The sequence below is a fragment of the Periplaneta americana genome, chromosome 8 (genome assembly GCF_040183065.1).
Source record: "Periplaneta americana isolate PAMFEO1 chromosome 8, P.americana_PAMFEO1_priV1, whole genome shotgun sequence".
NCBI lineage: Eukaryota > Metazoa > Arthropoda > Insecta > Blattodea > Blattidae > Periplaneta > Periplaneta americana.
The window spans coordinates 125,366,539-125,385,205 of record NC_091124.1 but is presented as its reverse complement, the minus strand read 5'-3'; the positions used below and the strand labels follow the sequence as shown (position 1 = coordinate 125,385,205).

At 35.6% G+C, this 18,667-nt stretch overlaps 1 protein-coding gene across 3 annotated transcripts in view; it reads right to left on the bottom strand.

The window, feature by feature from the left end:
- aralar1 (calcium-binding mitochondrial carrier protein aralar1) overlaps positions 1–18,667 on the bottom strand; it is a 512,566-nt gene that overhangs the window by 345,143 nt on the left and 148,756 nt on the right. The window contains exon 2 of one of the 3 annotated variants that reach the window (XM_069833571.1): positions 3,414–3,735. The exons of the other annotated variants lie outside the window; for them this stretch is intronic. Within the exon in view, the coding sequence (XP_069689672.1) occupies positions 3,414–3,440 (27 nt within the window). The 5' untranslated portion in view covers positions 3,441–3,735. The remainder of the gene's footprint in view (positions 1–3,413; positions 3,736–18,667) is intronic. 3 annotated transcript variants of the gene reach the window in all.

The window sequence follows — 18,667 nt, the reverse complement described above, 5'->3', positions numbered from 1 at the left end:
AGGTCTGTAATCGCAACATGCCTTCAGTCCAATGGCTACACTACTTATGAAGAAGTCCATGGAATAGCGGATACTGGAAGTCCTCGGTGTATTGATATTATACCATTTAAACCTGGAGAGACAAAATGTTATATTCTGGATCCGACCATCAGATTCGAGACGCATCAGAATCAACCTGAGGAGGTTAATCTAGAGAAAAGGAGAATTTATGAACCCACTATCTTATTACAAAACATCATATAAACTCAGGGATATAGAAGTCATCGGATTAATGGTGGGCGCTAGAGGGACCATAACAAAACAATTTGTGTCATTCTGTCATAAATTTGGAGTCCCAACAACAACAATTAAGGAAATTTCTATGATAGCTTTGAAAGGTTCTCTGCAGATTTTACGGTGACACTTGTACTTCAACTCAAATAACAGTTGAATTTTCTCAGTCAATTTTTTTATCTGTATTTTTATAAATTTTCATTATATGAAATAATATCTACTGCAAATTTTAGTTTCTTGTAAACAAATTTCTTGTTAGACATTTTTAATGTCATTTTAAATGTTACTCTTTAACATTCTTTGTCTTTGGCAACCTCACCAAGTTGAGGAAGATTGGATTATTTATATTTACATTTAACAATATGTCCACAACTATAGTACTTCCAAACAACAACATGTGCATATATATATATATATATATATATATATATATATATATATATATATATACAGGGACATCATTTTATTTTTACTAACATTTTTAATATTAACCTGGCTATACCTTTAGAGAACCGGAAACACCGTTCGCTACCTCCTTCCACGACTGGAGTTCGATGATACCGGCGTAAAACACAAACAAATCACTTTACTAGGCATAGGAGGGAAGAAAAGTACTTCATCCATTTACGTAAACTAGGAAATATCGCGATTTTGAGTTCGATCATTTTCATTGGGTTTTTGTTTAATCAAAATGCAGTACTGTATTAAGAATAAGTGTTCTTACTCACGAACTGAGCTATTCATGCGGACGTATTCATTATGCAGTGTATATTAGCCTATACTGTCTACAGCACATTGGCGTACAATATAGAGAATGAAGTTCAATTGAAAAATAATCATAATATGGATATTGAAACACATTTTTGAAAATAGTGGCCGTTCATTTCGATACAGGCTTCAGCTCTTTTGTGCATATTATCGCACTATAGACTATTGCATCTAATTCGAATTGCCAGTTTCGTCCTTCGTACTAGTAACTCATGTTGAAATAATTCTGTACCTACTCTATAAAAGAGTACCTTATGTACTGTAAATTCAATCTTCACTTCTGCCCGACCAGCACAGATAAAATTACTCAGACATGCTATCTACTGTCCGTCCAAGTGGTTATGCCGCAGGATCGTAGAAAGGGGGGAAATCACGTGACAGTTAATTACTTAACGAGGCCCTTTTATTTAAGTTATTTTAAACAGTTGTATAATATTACGTAAACGTCCAATTCCTAACAGAAATTAATGTTTTCAGAAAAGAGCCTAAGACAGCCCTGCTTTTACAGAGGGGCGTGCAGAAGCAGGTGGGGGAAATCGGGATGCGACGTAGGCAAACGGACAGTACCTGTGCGAAAATATGATTCAATATTGAAAGTTCTTATGTCACTGGAAAACGCGAACATATTTCTGGAACGTACTATACTCAATAACTCAGTGCTGTTTACTATATGCGGCCTTGATTCTGTCTGGAGAACAGTTGAAACTTCATTAGTAGAAGGGGTGGGAGTGAAGTACATTCAAAAACTCAGATACAATAAAAGTTGAAGTAAAAATAAAATGATGTCCCTGTATATTTTTTATTTATAAGTTCGAATATTTCCCTGTATTAAAATAATATATGTTCTGCAAGAAATTAGTTCATACATATTAAGTTAAAGTTTGACGTTATCAAGAAATGATATATAAGTACTATTGTGACGAGTGAGAAATACTGCAGCTATTTTACTTAAGTTTTTATTTATAAGTTCGACTATTTCACTGTATTAAAATAATGTAAGTTCTGCAAGAAATTACTTAATACATATTAATCGCCTTCTTCTTCTTTTTCATCATCATCTTCTTCTTCTCCTCCTTCTTCCTCGGAACAAAATTTCAAGTTCTAACTTATCGCTCGTAAATATTGGAGGATGTTATCTTGCTCTTTGTACTCTCCGTGTTTACTGACAATTTATCAATCCGTTCCTGATTCAAAATATATTTCTTTTTAAACGGCGCTCGTACATTTATATGCCCCGCTCTTAACTATGTTTTCTAGTCTTTTTCTTGTTACACGAATGATAACGGTACCTGTAATTTTGATGCTCCAAAATGGATTTACACCTAGTGGAATTTACGAGCCTGGAGGTCATTTTTGAATGTAGTGAAGACTAACTTGTTGGATTTAGTAACGTAAATATAACTTTCAGAATTTAGGAATGTGGACAGTCGCGGAGCAACGTTGTAGACAGAAAGCCTTTAAACTGTTATTTGTTATGTAGGACACAGACGAAATGTCATTTGGTTAAATGTTGCATGGGCGAAATGATATTTGGTCAAATATTTTATGGACGAAATGTCTGTGGGTGAAATATTTTATGGACGAAATGTCTGTGGGTGAAATGTTTTATGGACGAATTATCTGTGTGTGTATTATGCGCGCGCATATTGTCTAATATCAGTTGTCATGTTGTCCATGGACGTAATGTATTGGACGAAACCGTGGCATAGGCCTATATGTATTATGTAGTCAGCTATGGAGGGCAGCCTGCTTTGTGGGATCTATTGTACTATAGTAAGATAGCCCTGATCTATCCTTAAAGATGCAGCCAGTATATACTTTCGGGATATTACGACAAATTAAACAATAAATTTCGCTGACGAAAATTATTGTATTTTATAAATTCCTAAAGATAATGTACAATTATCGCAATAATTAGTTTAAAATCGGTGCTAACGGAAAAGCTTATTACCATGTAGCGTTAACTTGTAATGAAAACTCGTCATTTCACGGCCTTTTATAATCACCACAAAATTAAAAACACTTCCTTTCTTTGTCGGTTTAACCTCACCCTTTTCCGTCTTACGTACACGCCACTGCGGATATGAGAGGGAGAATCACTATCATGCACTAGACATCTCACAAGTGCGGGCATTACTGGTCATGTAGTTAGCATGGCACAGGGCCACCTCATAGGCATCACAGACAATCACAAGACAACGGACAAACATCCAATTCCGTGGACGCAAAATAAATGTTTTCCACTGCTCACGCCGGGAATCAAACCTCGGACGACTTGGTCGGGAAGCGCACGCGCTATCCACATAGACACAACGGTGGATACAAAACACAATTCCATATTGTAAAGCAAACATAAGCACACAGATACGAACCTCGGAGGGCTGTGCTGACGACTCCATATGTCCTGGTGATGTAGGTGCAGGTACTTGAATACAATAAATTAATTTCCTCTTCTATGAACTTATCACAAAACACACTTCACAGCCACTCAAAACGCGTATTAAATACTCTTAATAAATACAGTAAATGAATATTACAAAATTTGTATATCACACACAAAGACGAGGAAGACACTGCGGACGGTTGTCAGGTTAGGTTGCTTCGCGGTGTAGATGAAGGGTGCTCCGCATCGCGTGAACGCGCCCAGGAAGACAGACTGCACTGCCTAGCACGGCCTTGGAGGCTTATATCTCACTACAGACAATATTGTAATTATTTAAAGGCACAGATAAGATTTCAAAGAAGTTTCTGCCACAAGATTTCAACTGACATACAATACATGATATGCTATTCCAGATAAAGCAATAACAATCGACGGCTACACAAAATACTGTAGTAAAAAAAAAGCTTGAATAAAGTTTTATACGCGTATTATTATTATTATTATTATTATTATTATTATTATTACTATTATTATTATTATTATCGCGGTACTACTACCACTATTTTTAATGAGCCCTTCATGGAATGGAATGAACTAATTAAAAATAAATGTTTGTTCAAATGTGTTCAACTAAATAGAAGTACCTAGTTTAATTCAGCATTCCATATCTGATGGGAGTAATTCTGAAATTACTATTTCATTAAATCATTCTTCCATCGTTTCAGCAACTGGCAACGGAATTGGATTTTGGGTCAAAATTTCGACTTCTTTTTTTATTTTTCAAATAATATATCATTTGGTTTCTCCTCTTCAGAATGGTATATCACATATCACTATGTAAAACTCAATTTTTTTTCTGAAAATATCTCTTTATTAAACTATTACTTCGTTTAAAAAAAATACTCAAATTATATCTATTTTAATTTTTCGATATTCTGAGAAGGAATATGTAAGTTTCAATTTTAACGCTCATTCTACGTAAATTTACGGATGGTGGGAGGAAAATTATATAAACTTTTATTTTTCCCATTTATCCTTTGAATTTCTTTCTTTAAAATGGTATATCACATATCCATATACTAAAGTTATATTAATGTTAACTTTTCGTTTTTCTGTAGAGGGGATCGTTGATTTTATGAAACCTCCTATTTGACAGTACAGAGCAACATTTTTCCGGAGGAGGACAAAATTAATTAAATATCAATAGTCCCACACTTAGATCATTGATGTTCGTCATATTCATCAACATTGTCTACCGAATTATATAATATTCTTATGTAGGTCTATTGATATTTAATTACTTTTTCATACCTCCTCAAAAAATTTGCTCTGTACTGTCACATAGGAGATTTCATAAAATTAACGACGATATGTATATGTCTTACTTTAAAGCTTATTTACCGTAATTTCAGTTTTTTCCATATAAAAAGAATCTTTTCTGAGCTCCTATTTATTCTAAAAAGCTGACTTTTCTGGATTTGATTCCTTGGATGTTGTATATATACTGAAACAATGTTTTTGAAATTGTTAAATTTTGGAAATGTCGCAGGGAGTTAATGTAGTGAAAATTGTTGAAAAAAATATAATAATTGGGAGAAAATTATTTCTTAGTAAGGATATAAATGAAAGAAAAGCTACTTCAGCAAAAAATAAAGTTTTAAGTTCATGGGCTGTAGAAAATCAGCTGTCTAGCTTGAACAGTTTTTCAGAAGAAGTTTCTTATGCAAGGCATAATTAAAAATTAACAATATAGGCAATTCCGTATCCTCTTATGCCTTGACTTATTTTGTTTCAACTACTCAGATTTAATGGCTCCAAACCTCAAATTTCTAAAGTGCGTTCAATCTTAGAGATTCAAACATTTACAGCAACAGACACAGTGTAAAGACACGATAATACTTATAAAAACGAATAACTATCCAACATGTTTGTTTGGTTATGTAACAATGTGATTTATTATGAAAGTACTTCACGTTTGTAACGCTTTATAATAAAAGTCCTCCTACAGAATCATCGTCTGTCCTTCGACGTGGCGCAACATAACACCACACTAGATAACAGATACTTTAATTTCCGGTAAATGTCAAAAGTGGAACAATAACGCGCGTAGCGCCGTGATATAACTAAATGGCTGAGTTAAAATTTTAGGACAGTTACCAGCCCATTAATAGGCACATGACAATGCAGTGTTCTCAAAATGGTCTCCGTATTATTGATATATGTAACTGCAAAGGACGTTGGAAAACTTAGTCTCGCTAGTATATACTGACAAATAATCATCTGCATAAACTAGAAATATTATAGTCAAGCATGTGAATTAATACTCGTATTTCCTTCCCTCTAGAATTGAAGTACTAATGAAGTTTCATAATCATAACATTCATAACCATCACTACTTCCTTCCACCAGTAGCAGAAAAGCGAATCAGAAATAGCAGCAGCAGCTACTGCTGCAGTATCGATCAGATTTCAAACCGCTATCATGAAGCTGTAAAATGCTCGATGCAATGTATTTTTAGACTTTTAAATATTTATGGGGCATGTATGCTTACGTGTTGCCATGTTTTTTATATTCGATAATATTCCATTGTACCTATTGTAACTAGTTTGTTGTGTATTTCTTCTCTTTCGCTTGCACCGTCTTAGAAATAAGGCACTGTGCATCAGTTGTGGATTTTAGGCGACCAGCGAGAGCCGAAAGTTCGTAAAAGCGATGATGCTTGCCTTATGTAACCCGTCACTGAGCAATGCTTATCTTCCTGTCTACTCGTATCCGACCGAAACTTTACTGTCTCAGCCAAGGAAGGTGGACTGGGAAGTTAAAAAGAGTCAGCAGTGATTCGATTGATGTATTAGTTCCCAGCGTGGTATAGGCCTAAGCCTGAGTTACTGTCTGTTGTCTTCATTAAGTTTTTCGTCAGAAAACTATATACTTGCTTCAGTTACTGTTCCGGAACCTATTACTATAGCTTTTTTTCGTATACCATTATCATTTTCGTTAGAATCCAGTACTCAGAGCAGTAGAGAATTAAAGGACCCGTCATCATTTCGTCGTACTGATGCAAATACGTCTTTGTTTCAGGTAAAATTGAAGAGAAATTTTCATATATTTAACGTAACACGAATCACCACTAGGTGCTGCATATTTCAAAGCGTACGAGTGCTCCTATCTATCCAGTGTTGCGTCATCTCAGGTTCGTAAGAAACTAGAGTTAGCAATAAGCAACGTAGCCAAATCTTAAATAAAGAATGTCAAATAAAATAACAAAATATTAAACAATAAAAAAAACGTATTCAAGCAGCCATTGAAATTCTGTGAATGACCTGTCCCTTTTCTTTTCAAGTATTATGAATTATTTTAGTTCCTCTACTCTGATAGCTAAATTGATTTACTTTTAATAAATAACATGTTAAAACAAAAGCAATCTACTTTATTAATTTTTTCTATGATAGGCCTATCAAGCAGAATTTCAGTTCAAATTGGATCGAATTCTTCAAAACCCAAAACCTTAAGAGCTTAATGTTGATATCTTCATATTAGGCGGTTTTCTTATGTTATTGAATTTAAAAATTGCTGTTCGTAGTCTATGTTTATTGGGTGCTTACAATGACCTGTTCATATAAAATGAAAGTAATGAAGTTTACTGGTCCTAAAATGAAAAGGACAATGACTACGTATTAACTATTAACTGTAAGCAATTAGTAAAACAAGATATAAAATGTCATTTCTTTGGAGGCGATATATCTTATGTGGGTGGTAATATTTAGCCAAAAATATAAGTAAAATAAAAATCTCCTAACGGAGATAATAAGAAGGAATGGGATAAATACAGAAAATGAAGCCAATCTATACGACTATTACAATATAATAAAAACCGATTATCTAACAATTTCGTTTGTAAGAGAGATATGTAAGCTTAGTATTCCTGCTACCAAAAGATTCAAGTTGGGGTAAATAGTCTATATAGTAGGTGGAACCCAGGTGATGCATCAGAGAAAGAGACAGACAAACATGTTCTTACTGCATGTTCGTAGAGTACATCCAACCTGAAAGTAGAGCAACTACTGACTTTATAATCTAACGGCGCAACAGCCCGAAGTTGGCCAGGGCCTACCTGCGTGACAAACATTTTTTCTTCATAAAGTATGAGTACAAAGTGCTGACGGAGTTGGGGCTCACTTGGAATATGTTCCTTCGTGTAATTTTCTAGAAATTCTCTGAAGTGTTTATTATTCAATTTATTAAGCGGTATATTGGCATTGACCATCATGGCATATAGATCCCTGCAAAACATGGATTTCTTATCGTACTCAGAGTTTGATGGTACTGCTTGTTTTGAGTTACGTTCAACCATATCTCTATGCCTTTTTGTATTGCAGTGTCTTTCAATGCACTGTTTTCTTGTAACTTTTATATCTACTTTGCACAACTTACAGTACATGTAATGTAAATTATTATTGGCTCCGAATTCCTGAATTAAGTCTTGTAACTTTTATATCTACTTTGCACAACTTACAGTACATGTAATGTAAATTATTATTGGCTCCGAATTCCTGAATTAAGTCCTCCAGCCTTTCATACTTCGAACTTTTTGTCTTCGGCATTTTACCTCGTCACAAATACAAATGTTACGTTAAGTAAATAATACGACTTTTACATTTCACTGGTTTAAAGCACTCACTATGACCGTGTTCCGGCTTCAACACAAACTAGAGTGAGCGTGAGTAAGATGCGGTTCTATGTTGTATCAGACGGGACGTATCCCTGGGCTGTGACGTCAGGTATAGTATGAGAGTAGGCAACTGTATTCCAGCTTAGACGTAGCTGAAATACTAAGCTTAGAGATATGGCTCTTAAAAATTATGGAAAGTGATTACTACAGATAGCTAACATGAAATTCGTAGATATATGTCTCGAGGTAGACAAAATATGTTACATACTGAAGAAGTTAAATAACAAATAACTATTCAGTCAAAATGAAACAATAATTCACAGCATAACGGAATAGGGTGACCATGTCAGGCGAATGACTCGCACTGTAGGTGGGATAAGCTTACCATACGTCCCGTAAAAAAGCGGGACAGTCCTCTTTTTAGCCTCCGTGACCGGCGTCTCCGTGAAAGTCCCGTATTTTAATCAAACTTCATTTCATAATCTAAGATCTGTCATTTCTCTAACTGGCGTTTACTTCAGGAATTAATGTCGAAATTGTTGTTTTGGTTTGTATAAATGTTTGATTTTGAAATCAGCAAATATGAATGAATTATACAGAATGTTCCATTTATCTTGACCACCCTAAATAACTTTGTACCCGAGCACCAAATGAATAACTGTTTCATACAAAACGTGTACAACTGAAAGAGCGAAATAATACTGATAGAGAGGCAACTCATAGTGTTATTTATTAACGAGATACCTGTACTACATTGTTTTCTTTTAAATGTTTTATGTATTAAATTTGCTATTCAATATTTCAATTAAGCTCGTCAAGATTTTTAAAAAATGTATCACAGTGGGCCATTCTGATAAACAGAACGTAAATAAACGGAACGTTATTGGTGCCTTGACGGCAAGGTTCATGTGCACAGTATGAAGTGGTTTGACTTTAAGATAGTGTAAACCAGCGTTTCTCAAACTATGATCCACGGACCACCTGTGGTCCTCGACGTCTGCCTTTGTGGTCCTTCAAAAAAGACAGAAGAAAAAATAAAATTCAAACGAATTGCTTATCACACTAATAGTTGAAAATCTCAGCGTTTGGAAATGACACATGGCAATCGCCTTTCACTTTTTCTCTCAATACTGACATTTAAGGAAATGTATTACCCTATCTGTCTACCGACTTCCCACTCTACTCTCAACAACAAAAGAGAAATTTGAAGCACTATGAACGTGGTATTTCTCGCCATCTTATTCCTGCATATCTGGCGCCTGTAACCCAGCCAAGGACCACCCGAATTCATAATAGAGGACCAAAGTACCGAACCTTTTCATGTATTGATGACTTTCTTAATAGTTTTGCCAACACCCAGTCTGCACATTGAAATGGTCACGTACTGTACGTCGTACATCAATAATACAACTCTGAGATCACAATTTGAAACTTATTTTCCAAGTAAATATGACGAATTTTCATGGATTCGTGATCACTTTCATTGCGATATTGAACCTAACAAACTTTCATTGAGTGAAAGAAAACAGTTAATTGAACCCTCGAAAGACACCGGACTTATAATGAAATTCGAAACGGAAGGTGTGGTTAATTTCTGGACTTCATCACAAGTGTAAAGAGAATATAGTGAACTGTACAAGGTGCTTTAGAGATTATAATTCAGTTTGCTTCTACATATCTGTATGAGAAAGTATTTTCATCAATTAACTCTAATAAAAACAAAAGTACCGAAATCGACTTGATGTTTGTGACGATCTCCGACTTAAGCTTGCCAGCATACATCAAAGTATAGAACAACTGTGCAAGAATCTCATTAATGTGAGTACAAACATTCATTAATTTTTTTTAGCTAATTAGTTAAAGATTATCTAAACTCTAATACCTTGAATTATTTTAAAAAAAATGAATTTTCTTCTATCAACATTAATTTAATTAGTTAATACTAATATAAGATTATTTGAATTAAATTAATTTTAATTCATTGATTCTATTTTAAAATATAAGTATACTGGTATTAAAATATGCTACAAAAATGATAAATTTGCTTCCGACGGGAACAAGAGTAAGGTGGTCCGCGAAACTGTTCTACTTAAAAAAGTGGTCCCCACTTCAAAAAAGTTTGAGAAACGCTGGTGTAAACAATACGTAGTACATTGCAGATGACACTCAGGGTCGCGTAACCCATTACACGTAGCTTTGCTTTTATTCCGCTGAACACTGATGACTGACTGAGTGGTCTGTGCTACATTTAGTTTCACGTGTTTACTGTAAACCAAAGCTACGTGAAATGGGTTACGCGATCCTGGGTATCTGCAATGTAGATCTAATGCGTATTGTTTACACCAACTTGAAATAAAATCACTTCATAATGTGCACATGAACATGGATCGGCAACTCGTGCTCCCGAAGTGTTAAAAAACCTTGAAAGAAAGAAAGACAGACGGAGCCAGCCGCAGCAGTTACAAGTTGTTTGTAGTTTCGCTGCAAAAGCCACGCTGCGCTCTGGCGGCTCATGCAGGTGATCGTGATATCTATTCCTTGATTTGAATTTCAGAATGACGCATGGTACAATAATTATAGACAGACTATACCTGAACACATAACAAAATTATATTATTTTCTAGCTTTGTAAATTAGTTTAGTCCTGGAAACACACACTGAATACAACCTTTTCAAGATACAACAAATATAGCTGCAACATTAATTTTATTATTACACTATTTGTTAATATTTCTTATTATATGTCTTATTTGAAACGTAGAACGATAGAATTTACAAGTCTTTATACATTAAAGAGTATTCCTCTGTTCTAAGAAAGGTAATAGTCTGTATTCGCAAACAATAACAAATTCAAGGAAGTATTTTTTACATGCCACGGCAGATGAAATAAGCTTACTTCTGAGCTCTTTCTTTACTTTGACAGCTTTTACACTTCTTTCTTGTATTAAACTCTGCCTCAAGCACATACAGTATATATGGAAGAAAAGAGTATATTTGGAAATTCTGACTTAGGCAGCATTACGAACAGTTCGATTCCTGATTTTGCTGGAATCTGAGTGGCGTGCTGTTCTGTAGATTTATTAATTCAAGCTATAAATGTTCAGGATTTTCTATCGGCGTAAGCAAAAAGATTGCAGAAAAATTTCGATTCCTTGTCAATTGTCACTGTTTCGCCAAACTTACCAGTGAATTCTGCTGTAGGTCTTGAAGTAGGATCTTATATTTGATAAGAAGATTTTCTTATCACTCTTCAAGATAGTTTATAGTCAAAGAAAGTGAAGTTGTCTATGTTCTACATGATACTGCCACATTTCAAATTTATCCAAAAATGTTCTTATATGTCGTGCAATTCTGTAACTCGCACGCACAATGTGCTAATGATATTTGATATCAGTCTCACCTTGTTGATATCTCATTTTTACCTTTAGCTGTTCTAAAGCAGATGCAGACAGTATTTCTTTACTAAAACCTTCACTGTTTATTTGTAACATAAAATGTCATGCGTAAGAAAGTGTAATAGAATACAAGCGTTACCTCTCTTCTTAATAAAAAAATTCTCTTTTTACTTGTAACTAAAGGGAAATGATCTGGGAATTATATTGTTTTTCACTTAAAACGAACCCCCACTTACTGCAGACGCGATCGAACTTGTGTCTTGAAAGAACCGCACACAGACAGCCTACAGCTAGTACAGACTCCGTTCTACCTGCACTGAGATTGTGTTGACACTTTGAGAGCACGAGTTGCCCACCCATGCATATGAACCATGCCGTCAAGGTACCAATAACGTTCCGTTTATTAACGTTCTGTTTATCAGAATGGCCCACAGTGATACAATTTTGAAAAGTTCTTGACGAGCTTAATTGAAATAATGAATAATAAATACATAGTGCCATAATGTTAGTATTCTTATCTCATTAATAAATAACGCTACCAGGTTGCCGCCCCATCAATAGGTACTTATTATTTCCCCCTTTTGTATGAAACAATTTTTCATTTGGTTCTTTCGTACAAAGTTGTTTAGGGTGGTCAAGATAAATGGGACACCCAATATATGAATGTTTTTGTAATTAGTTTATCTTACGACGCTTTATCAACTGCAATGGTTATCTAGCGTCTGAGTGAGATGAAGGCGATGTCAGCAAAATGAGTCCAGAGTCCAGCCGAAAATTACCCAGCATTTGCTCTTAATGGGCTGAGGGAAAACCTCGGAAAAAGCTTCGATCAGGTAACTTGTCCTAACCAGGATTTGAACCCGCTCGTTTCACGATCAGACATGTTAACCGTTACTCCACAGCGGTGGACCTGTATGAACGGTACCATTAGACAAAACAAGAAATAAGTGCAAAATCCTGTCAAATTACATAAATAAATTGACATAAATAATCAATGTTTAAAGGCAATGCTGTTTTTTTTTAATTAACTCCCATGTTTCAGTTTTACTTAATACATTTTTCGGTAACTTTTAACTTCAATTTCCTTACAAAAAAAAAAAAAAAAAAACGTCGATAGTAATAGTGTCCCTTATTTTCATCAGGCATTTATGGAATGCTTAAAGAGAGGATTCGTAAACAAATATCATCAGAAAATCTTGATGGGCCAAGAACACGATGGGCTGAATAAAAATTGGAAACTAGAGATGTTACTTGTGTTTTACTGATCTTTTACTTTGCTAAGTAAAAGATAACTGAACTGAGCCTTGACTTTATTACCCGATCTTTATTCATAAACAAAACTCATGCACTTATACAAGTTATAAAGCTAGTAAAGTTAAAGTTTGGCGTCATCAAGAAATTACATACACAACTACCAGTGTGACGAGCGAGAAATACTACAGTTATTTTGTGTATTGTACTATTTGCTTTGTTTTTGTGATAGGACTAAGTATTTAATGTCCAATAATATTAATCATCATGGAGGAAATAAAGACAAGAGTTTTCTTTTCCCCCGAGGAATAGAATGTCATAAAGAAATTGCTTTGAGAAAATAAGAGACATTCCAAAAAAAAAAAAAATCTGACCTGTTTAAATGACAGAAAAGCAAAGGAAATGGAAAGAAAATACTTCTCAATTACTGAACAAGCTCAACATTTAAAGATAATCGTAATAATTTATAGCGCAAGAAAATGAAATCTCATAAAATAATAAATAACTTAACAGAAGGCCTTGGAATGTAGGCTTTCACAGCCGGCGTCATTGAGATCGATGTTATCCTGGCTAAACGGCCGTGGTCTGATGGAGCTGTTGCTACCATACGTTTCGTCTGCTACTCCGGCAGACATCAGTGGTGTGGCACACGGAAGCGCAAAGATTTTAGCGCTCCGGAAAAGACTGAGATCTTTGCGCTTCCGTGTGCCACACCACTGATGATGTCTGCCGGAGCAGCAGACGAAACTTATGGTAGCAACAGCTCCAACAGACCACGGCCCTTTAGCCCGGACAACATCGATCCCATTAACAGAAGGTGTTGCATTTGTTTATGAAATGGACACACTCTGACGGTTTAAACATGCTTTCATACGCCCTGACAGAATAAAACTGTTTTTTTTAAATAGAAGTGCAGAGCTAATTAAAAGGTCGTAGGAAAATATTAAATTGAAATGGAAGCAAGAACTAGCCCAACAGAAAAGAAAAAAAGTAAAGGATATCCACAGGTGGCGTAATTTCTCATTCTAGAGAAGTAGGAGAACAAGAGGAGAAAGAGGGTCATATTTACAACAAACTCGGCCAAAGTGAAAGAGTGCAAATTCTCTTCTTCGATAAATATTTTATAGCATTTCTGTAACTCAAGTTTTCTTTTACGGCATATTATCCAATGTTTAAAATACAAGAATATTGATACAGTCATATAATATTAACCAACAATTAGGAATTAAAAAGGGAATGACCAAATTAATTAATTATATAAACAATGAGATGTGATATTCAAAATTGAATCACATCTGTGGAGTAACGGTCAGCGCGTCTGGCCGCGAAACCAGGTGGCCCGGGTTCGAATCCCGGTCGGAGCAAGTTACCTGGTTCAGGTTTTTTCCGGGGTTCTCCCTCAACCCAATACGAGGAAATGCTGGGTAACTTTCGGTGCTGGACCTCGGACTCATTTCACCGGCATTATCACCATTTCATTCAGACGCTAAATAACCTAGATGTTGATACAGCGTCGTAAAATAAGGCAATTAAAAATTCAAGAGGACATAATGGACTGAACATGTGACGATAGCAGCATAACAAAGAAAAATCGAGTCGTGAAAGATGTACTTTGAAAGACCATGAAGAAGACAAAGATACAAAGGACAACGTTGAAAAGTGTAAAACTAATCATATGTCCTAGGCATAAACGATACGCGAAACTAAAAGGCAATAAACAATTTGGCATAAAATTGCTAGGTCAACGTTTCATAACGTTTAATCCTGCAACGAGGTCAATTTTAACTGAACTTCTGGGGGAAAAAATGCGAATTCAGAATCATGTATAGTTTTAAATTGTCAGTTATTATTACCCCTACAGAAATTTCGACTAACCTTGCCTCGCAAACTCTGCCACATCAATCACTACAAACAAAATTACATTCGCAATGGTCTGGAATTAGTGTCCCATCTCTGTCTTCGATCTTTGATGGACTGAAGCTAGCCACGATAACGTAAACGACTCTGGAATGCTGCCAGACACCTGGACATGGGTTCACAACACAGACAATTCACAGTCCAAAGGGCGCTTTAAATAAATTTTAGAAGGCCTCTTAACTATATCTATGCCGACAGCCGTGTATCCAACGCTGCAATACGCCTTCTGAAACTCACGGTCGTGCATTCGAATCCCGCCTAAGGAGCTGATGTTTATTCACTGTTCTGTGTAGGCATGGCGTGACGCTCCGATGTGCCTACCCAATGTCGAAAATGTCTAGATATGGTCTGAGGACAACAGACTTCCAGAGCTGTAAACTCCACTGAAATTAAAGGTCATTTACTTGTGCTTTGGCATAATCTTATTCTCGTATCGTGCCAGTGTATACAAAAATGTGTTATGTCCAGACCGATTATTTAGTCCTGACAGCTCAGCGACGCGAAAGGGGGGAAGTAATTGGAGTAGTGGGGAGAGCTCCGGAGTAGAGATAAGGGCGAGAGGTAGGTAAAGGAATGTAGATATCGCATGCGTGATAACCGATCGCTCTGACTGCAGGCGACAGACTAACCTAAGCATCCCTTGGCGTAACTTAATGGACTCGCCTCACCCAGGCGCACATTATCGGCGACTGTCAGGACTAAATAATCGTACTGTACACGTAGTAAAATAAAATGCTTTGGAAGAAACATGTTTCTATGTTAGTACAATATTCACGATTATCAAGCCTAATCATATCGTCGTCATCCTCATCCTGTTATGCTTTCTAGGCTGTTCCTTCTGATGAGGCTGAAAATGTTAAATTGTCAAGCCATTTTCTCTTGGTCTGCAAATGTTTTGTCCTCAAAAGTTCTGCACTGGACATATTATAATTTGGAATATACTTTTGTCTCACAACGTGCTTTTCTAAAACACAAGTTACTCTCACAATATATTTTCTCTGATTGTATTACTCCGTCCGTATTCTGAATTTTGTATGATAAAGTGAAAACGTTTTAATTGTTTCCTCGTACGACCCACAGAGTTCATTTATTACGACCAACCACCATGAGGGTCTTAAGTGTCTTGACATGATTAATAGGAACATTTTTGTTCCATAAGATGATGAAGGACTCTGAAAACATAGTGCGAAAATAACAGGAGTATGGAATGTTAAAGAGAAATAATAACAAACATTATTCTCTTATTTTTCAGAATATGAAAAAGACCGCTGCAATTAATATGACACATACTTTCCCACTACAAGTTTCATGTTCATTCACAAGGCATGCGAAAAAGGAATCATTTGACTATGACCAAAATAACAAAATAAGCTTTCATTTTCTTCACTCCGCAAAAAGGCAAAATGTGTAATCCAAATGAGTAAGATATACCTGACTTCCATCATAAATTGTGTGGCTTTCAATTAGATTAGTCCACACCTGTGAAGTAACGGTTAGTATGTCTGGCCGCGAAACCAGGTGGCCCGGGTTCGATTTCTGGTCTGGGCAAGTTACCTGGTTGAAGTTTTTTCCGAGGTTTTCTCTCAACCCAATATGAGCAAATGCTGGGTAACTTTCGGTGCTGGACCCCGGACTCATTTCACCGGCATTATCACCTTCATCTCATTCAGACGCTAAATAAGCTAAGATGTTGATAAAGCGTCGTAAAATAACCTACTAAAAATCAGCCAGATTACGTATTAATTTCGTACAAATTACGACAATACAGCTCTTCGTATATTGCAACTCTTGTCGTATATTATTACATTCCTATTTACAATAATATGTAGCTATATGGAAATTAAAGCGATATTAAGAGTAATATTATTTTGTACGCCGATTTTAACTACATGTACATTAACACTACTTGTCGAGTAATCAACAGTAGCCTACTATTGAAAGCAACCTACAGGTAGAACCGTAAGTCACGTTACCCCTGTAATATTTTAATATCTTTAATACTTTTAATATTTTAATATCTTGCAATTAATAAATTACAATTTTGCTGTGGCAGAAGCATTCAAGAATATAACAGAAGATTTTCTTCGCAAAACCTCTCGTCGAACATGGCGTCGTATTCAGTTATTTCATGATAACGACGGTGGATAAATAAGGCATATGTATGTGTAAGAGTCGTTAGTTGTTTGCAGTTAGTTGTGAAGTAAACAAATTGGGGAGGTAACGTGACTTTTGGCCCACTCTGTGGAAGAAAAATATATTACTCTCGATACGAAAGTGTCCTTTATAACAGTGTTCCGCAACCTTTTCCTACCCATGGCACAACCTAGACAGGTCTAGACTCAACACGGCACACTAAAATGTTAATCCCCTCAAAAATATATGATGTGACTCTCCCAATATAATTACGTAATATAATCAAATTTATAATAGTATTATTATTATCATCATCATCATTATCATTATTATTATTATTATTATTATTATTATTATTATAAAACAAAATCGACTCTTGCATTTATTAACAATTTATGAACTTTAATTCTCCGTAGAAATTACACATTTCTATTACTAATATTAAAGTAAATTCTACTCATACTTTCAATGTGATATTTGGACCTGCTTAGCTGCATACAGGCTGCTGATCCGCGGTAGAATCGTTGACAGTGCAAGCCTAATTTCTTCATCGATGGTGTTGAGTCTCTCCCTCTTCAATGGTTTAATTTCAGTTAACGTCGAGAAGCCCAGTTCACATATGTATATATATATATATATATATATATATATATATATATATATATATATATATTATGTAGTTGAAAATGGCAATAACATATTAACTGTCATCTCAGAGATAGCCGGGTATTCACTTCTTATTGACAACCAAAATGTTTCTAAAGGCACTTCGAGAAGTTATAATTTCAATGTTCTTACGTAGGAGGAGTGTAGTGTGCTCTGATCTCATTTCCTGATACAAAACAGAAAAAATCAGCATATTTAGGGACCGCGATTTGATGATTAGCATATAGGTCTACTTCACGTACTTTAGCCATGAATTCTTTCACTCGGCCTGTCATAGAAGCGGCTCCATCTCTAAAACACCAATGAAATCCTCCCATGTTAATTCATTACAGACCACATATTCATTATTGCACGAAACATTTTTTCACCGGTTGCTCGCTCGGGCAGTTTACACACACAAAAAAAATTGCAATTACATCCCCATCAATGTACCGAATGTAGGAAACAAGTTGTGCATGACCGCTAATATCGGTGGACTCGTCGATCTGAAGTGAGAACTTCTGACTGCTCTTTATTTTATCCTTCATAATGTCTTGGATGTCATTAGCCATGTCACTAACTGGGCGGTTAATTGTGTTAGCAGAGATAGGAATTTAATTTTAATTAATTTTATTAATTCCTTACAATAATAGTTAAAAGTTCGCGTCACACCTTTCACCTTGTGGAGGCACACCGGTTGCGGAACACTGATTTATAATAGAACGTATAAAGCAGTTTGTTTAAAGAGCGATCCGGTCGCGAGTTCTTGGAAAAAAGAAGGAATTCTGACCACATTTTGCGACTGGTACAGGAAAGTACAAATATTGCAGAAATACAATGCCATTAATTTTCTCCTCTACTTTCGTAGTGTTACTTTAATTTTACAACGTAATTAATTTATAACTTCAAAATCTATGACTTCTATCGCAAATACGACTGTCAGTTGGCATGCAAGCCTCACAAGGAAATGCATCACATTCTTTCATTCCTAGAAGCCGGTAGGGGGAATACGGATTATCTCCAAATACCCAATCGTCAATGCAAGCGGCTTCTTCGGAGAAGCAGCGCGAACTCTCCAGGGTAAGAGCATGGAAGTTCTGAGAAAGTTCTTCGCGCCATGCCACATGGCTAGAAAGCTCTTGACTTTTCTAGCAGCATCCAGAAGGTTCTCTGTCTTATCCAGGGAACGGATTTTTACGTAAATAAATATTTATCTGTTTTTAAATAAAT